Below are 14,762 nucleotides of genomic sequence, written 5' to 3' on the forward strand. Positions count from 1 at the left end.
AAGGCTGTATGTGATTTGTCATGCAAAAATGTCATCCTTTTGGTGAGGGAAAGGGGGATTTTTCATAAAGTCAGAAAGTTCAGCACATAGAGAAGTATATAGTATATATGTAGTATATAGTATGACTTGTATCCTGATTTAAAAATAGCTTCACTCATACTCTCACAAGTTACGATAGTGATGCACTTGCTGTGCACTCGGTTAAAAATACTGAACAGACACGAGAGCTTTTGGTTTATTGTTTTTCTTCCTGCACCCATACCAGAATGATCTTGAATTTTACTATCTGACTGATGAATTGTGTGCTGGGAAGTGTTTGGACTGTGTTTTGACACAGGCTCACCACCAGGAGAAGAAGATGATTTCCTATGCTTTCTCTCTTGCCAAGCTTCCGATTTTTTTCCTTCTATGCAGGATACAATGACCTTTCGGTTTGGCTGGATTTATTATTCCAGTTATTTGTATTTCCTCTTCCTTCTCTCTTCAGTCGTCTTGGCATATGAACGTATGGTTAATAAACTTGCTCTTTGCACATCTACATTGAATCTGGCATTTGAAGGCTATTACAGTTGTTTAGGCACTGAAATGTATAATCTAATACACTTGTGTATTAGATGATACATATCTAATGTATAATCTATAATCTAAACGTATAATCTAAATGTATAATCTAATACACTTGTCTAACACACTGAGGTGTGCAGGAAAGGGGGCTTTTGGGGTGTTGGTAATGCATGAGATAAAGAAGATAAAGCATCTTCAGTACTATTTTAGAAACAAGTCAAATCTTATTTCTGTTTTGAGTACTTATAGAATTGCTTTGTCTAAACACGCCCAGATAGGATGACCTTATTCACATTTTGTGCATGTGATTTATATACATACTGATAGGAAATTTGACATTTAAACCAATAAAAAATATTAGACTTTAGTATTAGATTTTTAATAGAAAGACATTTCTTATTAGGGCAGGAAATTGCAATAACACATTTACTGATTTATGGCAATATTTTACTCTCAGATCCTCAAAATGAACATTCGTAGCTCTTCACAGTTAATAGAATTTGAGGTTAACTGGGGAGCAGAACATCGCTATCGCCAAGGAAGAGACAGGACAGCCCAGCAGACAGCCTCCATTAATTGAGGGCTCTGCTTAAACCTGGCAACAATAGTGTTTCTGGAAATGCAGGCAGTAATCTCCCTTCTTGCTATTTAAAAGAGGAGTTCCAGCAGTACACGAATATTGGAAAGAGAAGTAACAAATCTAACAGCAGTCTCACATAAATCTCAGTTAATCACACAGGGTGGATTAATTTGACCTCGGTGGGCTCAGGATCAGAGCAATCCCAGTTTCACGTGACAGCTCCTGGGGAGGCCCCTGCTCATTTACTTGATGTATCTTTAGTTTGCCTGTGTGGTCAATGAGGCTAAATTTACTTTACTGCTTTCTTTTCTGTTATGTGTGCTGGACAGTTACGAACACTTGTATTGCTCCACCTTGCTAACTCTCACAAAGCAGTGCTTCCCTTCGGCTTCCCCTTACAAGTGTTATTTGCGAGCTGGGGCCACAAGCAAGAGGAACGTGTGTTCCTCTGCGGTGTAAAGCTCCTACACTGCCCGTTCCTGCGAATCCTCCCTCGTGCCGGGGTTTCTCGATGCTTGTCTGAAGTCCTGGCGACTGTCACTGCGGGCTGCCAGGCTTCACCGATGCTCTGAAGCTGGACAGTGCTCCGTCTGTGCTGGGGGCACTGGTCTCTCCCGCGGGCAGCGCGCACCGGGCGGCACGCTCCCGCTGTGTGTCGCTCGGGCGGCACCCGGGGCCCGCCCTCCGCGGCCCCTCTCCCCGCCCCTCGCCGCGGGTGCCCTGCTCGGCGAGGGCGATGCGGCTGCGGCCGGCGGTGCTGGCGCTGGGCCTGGCCCTGGCCGCGGTGCTGGGCGCGGCGCACGGGCAGCACCGCGCCGACTACGACCGGGAGGCGCTGCTCGGCGGACAGGTGGGGCCCGGCCCGCGGGCGGGCGGGCGGCGGGAGCGGGCGCAGGGGGCCGCGGGGCGGGCCGCCGGGGCGGAAGGGCCCGCGGTGACGCGGGGTTCCTCTGCCGCAGGACGAGGCGGACGAGTACGCGCGGCTCAGCCCGGAAGAGCAGCAGCGGCGGCTGGGGGCCATTGTGAGGAAGATCGACTCGGATGCGGACGGCCTCCTCACCAAGGGTAACGGCGGCCCCGGGCGGCACATGGCGGGGTTTAACCGGGCCGGGCTTTGTCCGCGCCCCATGTCTGGCCCGGTGCCCTCCGGAGGAAAAGACACGCTCTGCCCGTGACACAGCCGGTGGCAGCTGTGCTGTGGAGAGCCCCGTGAAACACCTAACAGCCCTCCAGCTCAGTCGTTAGGAACACCAGCAGAGGATGCCTCAGTCCCTGACACTGCTCTCGCAGGCGGTGAAAGCAGCCCAGGAGAGCACACAGGACACAGTTAGTGTGGCTCGGAGAGCAATACCGAGTTGCAAGTACCAGCCTTGTGCTCGTACCTGCTCCTTGCACATCTGAAGCCACTTTGAATCGCGTGGATTTCTGTGTTTGAAATTCGTACGTGCGTTTCACTGCCTGGCGACACTGAGGGATCATATATTCACTCCATCACAATATAGTGTCAAGTGTCTCTTCCCAGACAGGTTTCTATCAGTCAGAGTCCTGAACTGCACAGTAAACTCCGGCCTTTCCTTTCAGTACATCATTCTGACACTTTTTATTTAAAAACTCACTATGAAAATGTATTTTTGGTGTTTTGCTGTGATTTTGACAAAAATCCAGAGTCTCTCAAGTGCACACACACAGAACAAGTAGAATCCTTGTTCAAATGCTGGAACAGTGATACCTCATGAACGTGATATTAAACATGCAGGAAGCTTTCTAGGTGACAGGATAAAACATGGTTTCAAAGACAAGATCAACTACCTCTCCTGATGTCTTTCACTTCATATGCTGAAACTGATCAACGGCACTCTTGTTTCAGTGTTCCAGCCTCCGACTGGGTAGAGGTGAGGCAATACATAACTTCAGTGGGCTAGCTTATCCCTGGAACAAGCAACAGGCACTTCACAATGGGAAGGCTATAAGGGAAGAGGTCTATTTAAAGTGTAGGAATTCCACCCATCCTCCATGCTCATCTTGTTCTCAGTCCAATGGAAGCTTGCCTTCCCCTCACTTCCCAAAGGAAAACTTGCAGTGAAATGCGTTTTTACACTAAGAAGTTTATAGTATTGAAGCTTTTTCAGCTCACTTGTTTCTCAGTGTATTGTAAAACATTCCTCGAGAATTTCTCATTAGTGGTATTCTGGATTAATGGCACTGGACAGGACATGTTCACAGGGCTGTGCCTCGTGCCTTAAATGCTGGGAATAAAACCATGCTCTAAATTAGATGTCCATCTTTAAGCAATGTTGCATGTTCTTGTGAGGCAGTGCTGGTTTTGTGCACAAGCTTCAGCACAAGCCCTGGCATGCACACCTCTGCACTCAGTCAGTTCACAGATTCTGTTACAAAATTGGTTCCTTTGGTAATGGAACTTCAATCTGCAGAGTGTATTTTTAAAAATCTCTTGCTGCTTTTCAGAGAAAGACATTTAAATAAACCTGGTAGAGTTGTATGGAAACTTTGACGCTTCTGTCAAGACGGACAGAATACGAGATTTTGGTATCTAAAAGCTGCTGTAAGATTTTTCTTAAGTAGAATTGTGTGGGGTACGCTAGTAGTCATCAGGGCTCTTCAGAGCAGGACTGCAGTTGAGTTGAGTTAGCTGTGTCATTTTGCAATGCAGAGGAAGTTGTCTGCACCTTCCAGGTACCTGAGAGTATGTTCTCCCCGTCTTCTTTAAAGGAAGCAACTTTAATGTGTTTTGTGAATTCATCTGGATATTAAGCTTTATTTTCACCACATTTCTATCAAAACAAGTAGCTTAAAAGCATTTCCAAAATACATAAGGCTTGATTTTGCCCTAAGTAAAGGGAAAATATCTGTTAATATTTTATTTGGGGTAATGAAGGCCACAGCAGTGAATTTAGTTTTATGGCAGTTGGTGGAGTTTTCAGAGGAAACCCAAGACTGATGGGAACAATGATTTCTTGGGGTACCAAGGTATGTTTAGAGCTGTGTGTTTAAACCATATTCAGCATCATTTCCATAAAGCTCTGAAGACAAAAGAATAATTAAAAGCTGAAAGGAGCGACAGTGTTGATTGGCTTTGGATTTGAAAGGCATGGCCACAACATCACTGCAAGCTGACATTTCTTTCAGCAGGCACCAAAAGGGGCAGGCTGCTGCTTCCCTCGTCCAGGTCCCAGTGAGCTCAACAAGGGCACTTGCTCAGCTGAAAACTAAGAGAAGTTGTCAGTGATGCACTCTGCTTTGCAGCTCTGTGAACACTACCTGCAATCCTCTTTTCCTGCCATTCCCCAGGTGTATCGCACCTTTTCTGGCAGCACCTATAAAGGCTGTATTAAAGCCACCATGTAACTCTAGCCTAAGGGTATCAATGGGGAAATAGTACTACCAAAGTAAAACTGAAGCTGTGATCTATTCTCTCATTCAGTTAACTTGGAAAAGGAAGCCGTAGCATAAACAGATTGTTCTGCTTTAAATAACCTCTTCCCTATATGCTTACATCTGATTTGCAGAGTATATTCCAGACTGAGCAGATCTGTGGTGTCTTTTGCAGTTTTTATAGTGCAGATGATCCTGATTTTTTACATTTTAGTATTTTTCAATGATTTTCACAGATGAGCTGAGCTCCTGGATACAGCAGTCTTTTAAACATTATGTTACACAAGAAGCTAAGCAACACTTCAACGACTATGACAAAGATGGTGATGGATTACTGTCTTGGAAGGAGTATAATATGCAAATGTACGATCGTGAAATTGATTTTGATGAGAACTCTGTCCTGGAGGATCAGGAGGAAGAATCATTTCGACAGGTAAAATGTTTCAGCATCAGTTTCCATAAGCTGCTGGTAAAAGGCAGTGATGTTTGTTTATTGTGATGGAACAAGATGGGTAGAGAAACCGTGGCAGCTGGCACATTGTTTTAACACTTTCATCCATCTGAGATAGGGGAGTAATTAAAGGAGAGTAATGGAGTATTAAAGCTGCTACCAACAAAATGAAGATAGAATGAAATCGTACCTCCTGAGTATATTTTGCTAGCTGAGTGGAGTGTAAGTCTATTGACAGTCTTATCACAGAGCGCAGCTTCCAGCCATCTTAAATCAAGATGGCAACCTGGTAGGCTGGGTCTGTAGCTTACCCAGTGTCCTGCCGTCAGCAGGGGCCAGTGCCACTGGTGTTGGAGGTAAATGAACCCTTGTATTCCTTAACCCCCTTTATGGCACTGTTCTACCCACTTTTTCAGGTATTTCTCAAGTACCCAGTGTAGGGTATCAGTGTTGTCTGCTTTCATGCTTTCTGTCCATTAGAGACCCGCAGAGAAAGCAATAGCAATTCAGACATCGATATTCGGACGTTGACTTCAAACCAATCAATAAAACTGGATGTGTATGGATTAATCTCATTTGTGAGAGCAGATACTTAAGAGTGGAAACAGGCAGGGAGGAAAGGTTCACCAAGAATCCCCACATAGGAAAACTTGTTTCCTTTCAAGTTACACATTTACAGGTATATCTAAATATTTCCCAGAAAGGCAATAAGGGAGTTTTAGACTATTCTGGCCTGAATTTTGGTTTGGCTTTAGAGTTTTTGGTTTGTTAGGGGTTTTGGTTTGGTTGCTTGTTTGTTTTTTCCCTGTAAAGATTACTTTGTTTTTAGTAGATAATGTAGGATGTTGGCAGAAGTGAAACGAGAATGTACAATGGACAGGGGATTTTACACACTGAGGAGACAAACTGTAAAGCTTTGGAGGTCACCTCACTGAATAATTACACAGCTTATAAATAAGACTTCAGATGGAACTAGCAGTCAAAATATTGATGCCATGTTTGAGATACTGCAATGATAGATGTCTGTGCTGAGCTAGAACTCCTACTCTTATACTATGACTGCTTCCTAGGTTTTAGTGTTTGCTGATTTCTTCAACATATATTGCAAAGAGCAAAACTGGCAGATTTGTACAAGCATCGTATGTCAGCCAGCTTCAGCCTTTGCCTTACAACTGGAAAGATCCCGCTCTAAGCAAAACGTAAAGGTTATGGAGCATGGTATTGATTTAGCAGACATCAAGTAGACTTATAAATTTACCAGAAGGTGGCAGCCTTGTCCATCACTGCTCAGGAAAGCCCACTGAAAACCAGACTTTTCCCCTCAATAGCTAAAGTTTATGCTGCGGTTCAACGGTTCCTGAAGTCAGTCCTTCTGAATTGCCTTCCTTTTTCAACCCTCAGCTAAGGACAGCTTTTCTTGAGGAGTACATTTAATTCTTTTGTAGAATAGTTGCAGTTATACTTTATTCCTTACATCTTATGCTCTGTATTATTCAGGTTAGCCTGATTTTGAGAGAAGTGTCAATAAATAGGATATAAACTAGGAAGTACAATTTCAGATGGTTATTTGTGGATATTATTTAGTTTTAAAGAGTGTGCTGATACCTGTAATGAGAACAGGTTAGAGAAGTGACTTTGCTTTGAAATACTTTGGGATGTAATGACAAGAGTCTTGTGTTAAAGGAAGCAGTCTGATCCTTCAGCACTTAAAATGGCTTCAGAAAAGACAATTTACATATATGGTATTTCAGGACCTTCTTAGAACTACAAACAGCCCTTGATATAAATGAGATATAGATCCAGGAGGTTAAGTGTCCTTTAAAATGTAAATTCTGGAATTTGCAGTGGCTACCATTAATGATAATCATTGTACTCCACTAGGCTAGTTTGGGAATTGGTGACTTTTAGAAGAGGAAGCAGATATAAAGACAAGGATTGGTCTTTTCATTATCTCCCTTTTGTGTTTTCGAAGCCCTGACTAAGAGTGTGTTTTAAATGTCTCCTTAAATTGGAATAAAGGAAGTTTTTATGCAGTTCTTAGAATAAAACTACTTCAGTTAATAGTGCTCTTCTTGTTGCTCTGGATGAGCTCTTTTTCGTGAAAATACAGCATCAGTAGAACACGAGTAGATAATGTGAAACAATTAATATTCTAATGAGCTCACAGCCAGCTATTATGATGTTGTTTTTCCTTTTCATTAAGTACTCTAACTAAATCTATTTTCTAAGCTTCATTTAAAGGAGAAAAAGCGTTTTGAGAAAGCTAATAGAGACAATGTTCCTGATCTAAATGTGGATGAATTTGTTGCTTTTGAACATCCTGAAGAAGTGGAGTATATGACGGTAAGATTCAGGGGAGTATCTTTATCAGCCTGTGTCTTTAGATGCAACATGTTTTTAATGCGTGTGCTCAGCCCCAGTACTCCAGGAAGTGTGTTTTTGGGCAGTTACGTGTATGGCTGTTACAGACCAAATCAACATTCAGCTAATGTGTGGTGCATTCAGTTTCACGCCTAGTTCAGAGTTCAGTTTGAGCTAAGGAGATTCACAGGAAAGATGTCTTTGCAAAGGAAAAATGCAAATTAGTGAATACATCACATGAAAAGTGGAATGAGAGGACACAGCTCTGCACAAATCCATGTGTCTCAGCTATTTCTGTAGCTCTGAATTATGCTGCAGGATTCCAGCTCTGTGGACACCTTCCAGATCTGGTTTCCATAAAACCTGGCAGCTGAAACTCTTAAGAACACATCTGCCTTGATGAACAGGAACCAGTTACTGGACTAGTCTGTGGAAAACAGAAAAGCAGATTTGCCATGACAGTCATTCCTTTAAAGGACACCTCACTGCTCTGAAGTTATTTATTGCTGTTTCTCTTGATAACAAGTTGCTGATTTTTCACAAATTGATTATTTTGCTTTTCCTATGTATGCAAAAGGACTTTGTCATTCAGGAGGCTTTAGAAGAGCATGATAAAGACGGTGATGGATTTGTTAGCCTGGAAGAATTCCTTGGTGATTACAGAAGAGACCCAAGTAAGAAAAGTTGGGGGGGGGGTGTGCAGAAAAGAAAGAGCTAACAAAAGCTTTTGGAATGGAATAAATTGCATGCACCTTTATTTTCAGCTCTTTATGTCTCCACCTACAGATTCTGAGTAACATTATCCTGCCTTTTAGAATAATTCAGTTTCCTGATACTGGGCACAGTGGCTCATTATTTCACTCTGCCCTGTATGTGCTTAGCAGTAGTTTGCATATAGCCCATTCCACTCTTTGCCTTTCAAGTTACTTCATGTAACTGACAGCCCATTCCTCAGCACTCAGTATGCAGCTGAAGTAAGGCATGGTTTTGGTAACTGAACATACCTGTGAAACCAGCCGGTAGGAATGAAGGTTAAACTTCCCTGGTCTTTACCAGCTTAAGAAGGCAGCTGTGAGCCCTGCTTTAGGAGGACTGAAGCTATGTTTTATGAGAGGTGGAGGGGAAGTGTAAGGAGCCCATTCACTGGACCAGATACCAAAAGCCTGTCTGCCCTCACTTGTTTCCCTCACTCTTGCCCTTCCTTAAACTATTCTATTCCTTCTTTAGCAAGAAAAAGGACGCTTATCTGGTGTTAATTAGTCCTTTACCTATATTGCTAATAGATACATATTTTCTATGCTATATTCAATTTGCTACAAGATAGGGCAAATAACTCCTCCAGTTCCAAAAAGACCAGTAGCTTTGGGCATGTGGGAAGTCTGCTTGATCCTAAAGAGTGCTAGTTCCTAAGTGTGGACTAACATCCTAACTGGGGAAAATGCTTAAGCCACGTGAGGATATGGAGAGACAGGGGAATAGGCAGTTTCTGTTCACTCCAGTGAACCCTGGAATTTCATCTTTTGTAACTGTCCTTATTTGCCAGAGCCAGTAAAAAACAATAGATCTGTGATGCAAGTACAGAGTTCTTTTATCCTTTTTCCTGCCCGGGCTTGAAAAAAGCTTTTCAAGCTGTTGGGAAGGAGTGAAATTGTTGCTAGGGCCCTTGCAGTAAGAGAGAAGGTGACAGCTTTGTCATTAACACATTTTAGCAAGAGTTCAGAATTGGCTATAACTGTAGAAACTACTTGAACTCTTCTCCAAACAGCCATCTCTCCTGCAGACAGCGTTCCTGCAGTGCACTTTAGAATGACTTAATAAACTACATGGTGGGTCTGGTTTCATAACTGTCTTGTGGCTTTGGGCAACAGTGTATGGTGAATTGTGACATTAAGGGATAATCTACTTGCAAAACCAGATGTTAGGAAGGAGAGGGACTTCACTCTTCTTGTGCTTTTATAACAGAAACCTAATTGTAGTTGAACTGTTATTTACCTGCTTGTGATGCCAACTACTTCGGACTTTCAGAAGGTTTAGGAAGTCATAATACCTGTTCTTGCTTGTCTGCAATGGTTATCAGATTGACGAATTGCTTATAAATTTCTCAAAGAGTTAGAGACAAGTTTAAGATTGCTGGTGAGGGGCAGGATGCGATACCAGTGCATAGGGTAAGTATAAACCAAGTCTACGAATAAAGAACAACAGTGAATGAAATTGCTATGGGTACATTCCAGGTATTTTAGAAAACAAACAAGAATGAGCCAGTAAACTAATTTGAAAGCCTCAGGCTTGAACCTGAGCTAATCAAGAGCTTTGCCTCCTCTGTTACCTGTTCCTTGATATTTAGTGTGAGGTGTCCCTGCCCATGGCAGGGGGGTTGGAACTGGATGATCTTGAGGTCCTTTCCAGCCCTAACTGTTCTATGATTCTATGTTAAAGCAGGGGAACAGACAGTAGAATGTTATTAAAAATTTCATATGGACTTAGAATTTCATAATGCCACAAAATCCTGCCAAACACTGCCCGCCAGCTTCCTGGGACACTTGTTGATTTAAAGCTTTTTCCTACTTTCCTCCATCTGTTATGAGCCCAGACGACCAATGTCTGTGGCCTGTGGTACTGCTCACATTGCTGCTGTGTGATGCTCTCAACATGGCATCTGCAACGCAATTGCTGCGTGCTCATGGGAGAGAGTAATCTTAACTCAGGGTAAATACTGCATGTATAAGATAGCTCTGTCATCCACTTGAACTTCTTCCTACTGATGTGTCAGCTGTCACAATAAGTAGGAACCCATCTCCCTGGCAGCACACTCAATATAAAGTATGCTTTCTCCATTACCAATCTGGATAAATGTGGAGATATTGAGATAAACAGTTCAGTTTATGGTAAACCTTGACTTTAATATCCGCTCGGTTCAATTGTAAATTTACAATGTTAATATTGCCTTAGCTTTACATTCTGTTTTATTGTACACAAGGCTTTTTTTCATCTGTAGACAGCTGCATTTATTTAATCTCTCGGGACTGGTCTGTAAGGCTTGGCTTTATTCCCTGAAATCACTTTGGTGTTTTATGAGATTAACTGAATTTGCTATGAGAAAAAGTGAAAACATCTGCTTTGAGATAAGGACTGGCTTTAAACTTGAGAAATGTGTCTTACTAGCTGCAAGGGAAGATCCAGAATGGATACTTGTGGAGAAGGATCGGTTTGTGAATGACTACGACAAGGATAATGATGGAAAACTCGACCCTCAAGAGCTGTTGTCTTGGATAGTACCCAATAATCAGGGTATTGCCCAAGAGGAGGTATGTGTTTTAACTGCTGTTTAGATTTTAATTAATGCAGTAGAACTATGAATGTATCACCACAAAATGATAGATGCATTTAGATTCGTTATGTCTTAGTAGTTGAAAAAGAATGCTTTGGCGCATCTTAGTATATATTTTTAACCTTCTTTCAGTCTGGCAAAGAGTGCAGGTCCTTTACCTGCATTAGGCAAATTTGAAGTTCCTATTAATTATATGTGTGTAAATTAACAAAGTACTTTTCTACCTGTTTAAATAGCTTATCTGGTTTGACTTAGGGGTATGGTATTTTAGTCTGTTATTTTGTTGTAATTGTAGGTAAATCTAATGAGATACACAACTAAAAGCAGCTGTTACCTACTGACAGCATCATTTTGAGAACAAAAATTGATTGTGATTCTTCTGACTGGATAAATCACCATAATTTGTAGAACTAAAACCTTGTGTTTCATAAGTACAAGAAAATGGAAGTATTCAAGATACCGTGATGCATCAAAGATGCCGTGATGCAAACTTTGATGGGGATGATTAAAATGGTTTAATCAGGGGTAGAATGCCATAATAGGTTGAAGTGGATTCTCATTTTAGCTGTCTTTATTTTGTCAAAGCAGGCAGTAGAAGCACAGAGTGTTCCAGAACAATCTATTTTCATGAGCAGACTTCAGTCACGAAGTGCAGTGGAGGGGATTTCTGCCTTTCCCCTAATAACTTTTACGCTGAATTTGAGTCTCTTTCCTTTGCACTGGAGGATTTTGGTGATAGAATGGCAGGAACAATAGGTCTTCCCATGCCTGGTAGAGGCAGGTGACACTTGATGTCACACAGCATAGCCCATCTGCTGCGTTGGATCATGTCATTGTTGAGGTCCCAGCTCTTCCTGTCTCAGCTCTTGGTGACAGAGCCAGCGGCGCGGGCTCTCCCATGCCTGACCTTGGAGGAGGTTAAGCTCCTAGAGTGCTCTGGTGGTATTTTTGTTAATGTGGATCTTAAGCCTTTGCTTTTTTTAACATCTCACTCTTCAGGCTGCTTGGTTCTTATGTCACAGAAACAATACTGTTAGAACCGACATGAATTCTGTCTGGTGTCGAGTCTGGTCATACCTGTGTTAGTTTGCTTGGTTATTTTGGGGGGCTTTTCGCCAGTTCTACCCTATTCATTCAGATGTCAGCTTACAGCAAGGCTGTGCTGTAGGAATAGCCTGGTTCGGCAAGAAGTCATCGTTTTATTTGTTTCTATAATGTGCCTTTTTCCCTCTCTCTTCAGTTAATAAAAGGGCTTAGTGAAGTCACCTATCCTAAAGAGAAGGCAGCACTGATTTAAATCATAAGCTGAATATTGCAGTGCCATTTTGGCATTTCAAAATGATTTGAGAAACCTGGTAGCTAAATAACATAAAAATAGAAAAATGATTGTACATTCCATTTGCAGGAATGGATATGTGTTTACCAAGATGTTTGTCTTAATAATCTTTTAGCTTTCGCCATGCAGAGTGCTTTTAGAATCTGCTTGGCTGACGTTAGTCCCGGTTATTTTCCTCAGTGCTTTTTGGTGATGTAGTCAGCTTAAATGTAAGTAATGTTCAATGTTTTAAAAAAGTCACTAAGCACTTCCATTGAGCCACACCAACCAGAAAATGTAGGAACGGAAGGATTCTCTAAATCCTCATATTCGTAGATGTCTGGCAAATACAATTAATCCCATGTAATGCTAGGACTCCTCTATTTCTCAGAAATAATAGGCGCAAAAGCTGCTGTCCTGGCTTGTTAGCTTTGAGCTATGTAATGCTTGTCAATAAGCTACAAGTAAATTATTCTGGAATTGGGGTTTTTTTTTACTGCTAAACTCCCCCCTTTTTTTGCTACCCAGAGCTGAAGTCCCTATGCGTGGCTGGCTTAGCTTGTCCACAGTTGAAGGTCGCCATTAGCTACTTCCCAGTTAAAATTTCCATCATAAATTACAGCTGTGGGGCATTTTTTGCAACTGATAAATAGGGAATATCCAGCTGCAGGTCTCTGCATGCACGTGTGATGGGAAAGGGGGGCTCCACGGGTTCAGGAAGGAAAAGATAGCTCAGCACAGCAGACACCTCCAGAGCTGAAAGCGAGTGTGCCCCAGCTTAACCTTAAATCAAAGAGGCAGAGGGAAACGGAGGAAAGAAAGGCTCTGTTCTGCGTGCAAACCCATGTCTAGCTTGTTACTAGTAACAGTGGCGCGGCAGGACTTGGACAAAGCCATTCCAAAAGCATTATTTGTAAGTGCTCACCTCTATTAACTGTGCCCATGGTATTCCATTTATTTTAAAGGCTCTTCACCTTATTGAAGAAATGGATTTGAATGATGATAAAAAGCTTTCTGAAGCAGAAATCCTCAAGAACCAGGATTTGTTTCTTAACAGCGAAGCAACGGATTATGGCAGGCAGCTTCATGATGAACGTTTCTACCATGAAGAACTTTAGGGTATTTATTTTGTAATCTGTTTTTCTTCCCTTTCTTTCATTTGGAGCTTTTGTTAAAAGCACCCATCAGCTCTGTTGCAAGTTTGATGCTGTAATTACAGTACACTAATGTTTGTGTAAATAATTTGCATTCACAATTTAATTGCCCTCCTGCAGACTTCCTTGGGCCTCTTCTAGCCTTCAGCATTCATCTGAAATACTTACTTGCAGAATTATACAGCGTTGGGAAATAAGTTACTTCAGGGGTAGTCCTGTGTTGTGAAGAGTTGTTCTACTGTACTGGAAAGACATGGAGACTCTAAATGATTCTGAGAGAATGCAAACCAGTAACTGAGTGACTACTATGTTTTCTAACCAGTTTAATTGGGGCGGGGAGTGGGGAAGATGGGGGGATCTTTAGAGTCAGTATTAACTGTGTTTTACTTAATACCTTTGGAGAAACACTTAGATTAATACCTCAATTGTTTTAAGAGGTTTCTACTTAATTTTCAGTGGTTTCTATACTGTGTTTTATTGTATCATAAAACTTGCTATTTTTACATCTATCGACATTAATTGGTTTTGATGTACAATTTACAGCCTTAGCAATACAGTGGTATTTTACAGTGTTAAAATCCTCTTTGTTTGTTGGATTAAAACTTAAAATATTCTGTCTTTCTGTGATTTGTCCATTTATTACTTCCTGTGGGTCACCCAAAGCAACTGCCTAAAATGTGAACAGTGTCTGTAGTATACAATGGCAACATTCTGAGCTTCTATAAACCAAAGACACGTCACCTCCTCCAGCTGCTCAAGAAGATTCAAAACAAGCAAGGTGTGCATTTAGCATTTTCTGGACAAGTTTGCAAAAGGAATTGCCTTTGTTTTAATTTGCGATACATGGCACTTGAAAGCATCAAGGCATTGCGTATTTCTAGCAGTAACCTCTATCGTTAACTCTGGTTGAAAGCTCCACAATTACCATTCATAAAAGTGAGTACTGTCCCATTACGTGATTATTGAAATAGTCTGAAAGGTTAATGGCACGACAGCTTCAATTTAGGAAAGAACAGAGATTTGCTTTTTATCTCCTAGGTAGTGACAGCAATGAGCTGAGTGTTCTAAACACAGACGGAGCCTCGCAGCACAGCTTGCACGGAGCACATTAGGCGGTTTTAATTCCTAGATAACTACTTCCTGTAATGCTCCTGCAGTGTTCCTCTTGACTAATGTTATCCTTCCTCCCAACTCACTTTTTAGTGAGTAAAAGTAACTAGTTCTGCCTTGCTTTTTTCCCAATATACCATCTCTTCATTATTCTCAGAACAAGCAGGAAATTCCTTTTGACGTAGCTGTTGAAGTCACCGTTACAAGGCTGGCAGTTTTGACTCAGAACAAAACTCCATAGGCTTTTGCTGTATTCTTTTAGATAGCACAGTGGTAGAAATTCAAGAGGCTTTTTCAGTTTTAGTGGTTGGGGTTTTTTTTTCCTACTCAGATTTGTTTATTGCAATTCCTGGGAATATTTTGTTGTATCATCACAACTATTGCCATAGTGACAGTGGGATCTGATCTTCAGTAAGGTGATTAAATCCAGCAGGCCCAGGAATATTAAAGCAGTGTTGGTCATCTTTGTCGGTTTGAAATACATCCAAAGTTGCCCATTCATCATC

At 41.8% G+C, this 14,762-nt stretch overlaps 1 protein-coding gene across 2 annotated transcripts; it reads left to right on the top strand.

Annotated features, from left to right (window-relative positions):
* Positions 1-1,839: 1,839 nt before the first annotated feature.
* RCN2 (reticulocalbin 2) lies at positions 1,840-13,764 on the top strand. Of its 2 annotated transcripts, none has more exons than XM_065688573.1 (7): positions 1,840-1,994; positions 2,104-2,209; positions 4,774-4,970; positions 7,218-7,331; positions 7,927-8,023; positions 10,512-10,654; positions 12,958-13,764. In XM_065688573.1, exons 1-7 carry the CDS (start codon positions 1,881-1,883, stop codon positions 13,108-13,110), a joined length of 924 nt encoding a protein of 307 aa, XP_065544645.1. In that variant the 5' UTR covers positions 1,840-1,880; the 3' UTR covers positions 13,111-13,764. The 2 variants fall into 2 exon arrangements, with proteins under 2 accessions (XP_065544645.1, XP_065544646.1); XM_065688574.1 differs by having other exon boundaries at positions 7,230-7,331.
* The last annotated feature ends 998 nt before the right edge of the window (positions 13,765-14,762 follow it).

Source organism: Lathamus discolor, chromosome 8, assembly GCF_037157495.1.
Source record: "Lathamus discolor isolate bLatDis1 chromosome 8, bLatDis1.hap1, whole genome shotgun sequence".
NCBI lineage: Eukaryota > Metazoa > Chordata > Aves > Psittaciformes > Psittacidae > Lathamus > Lathamus discolor.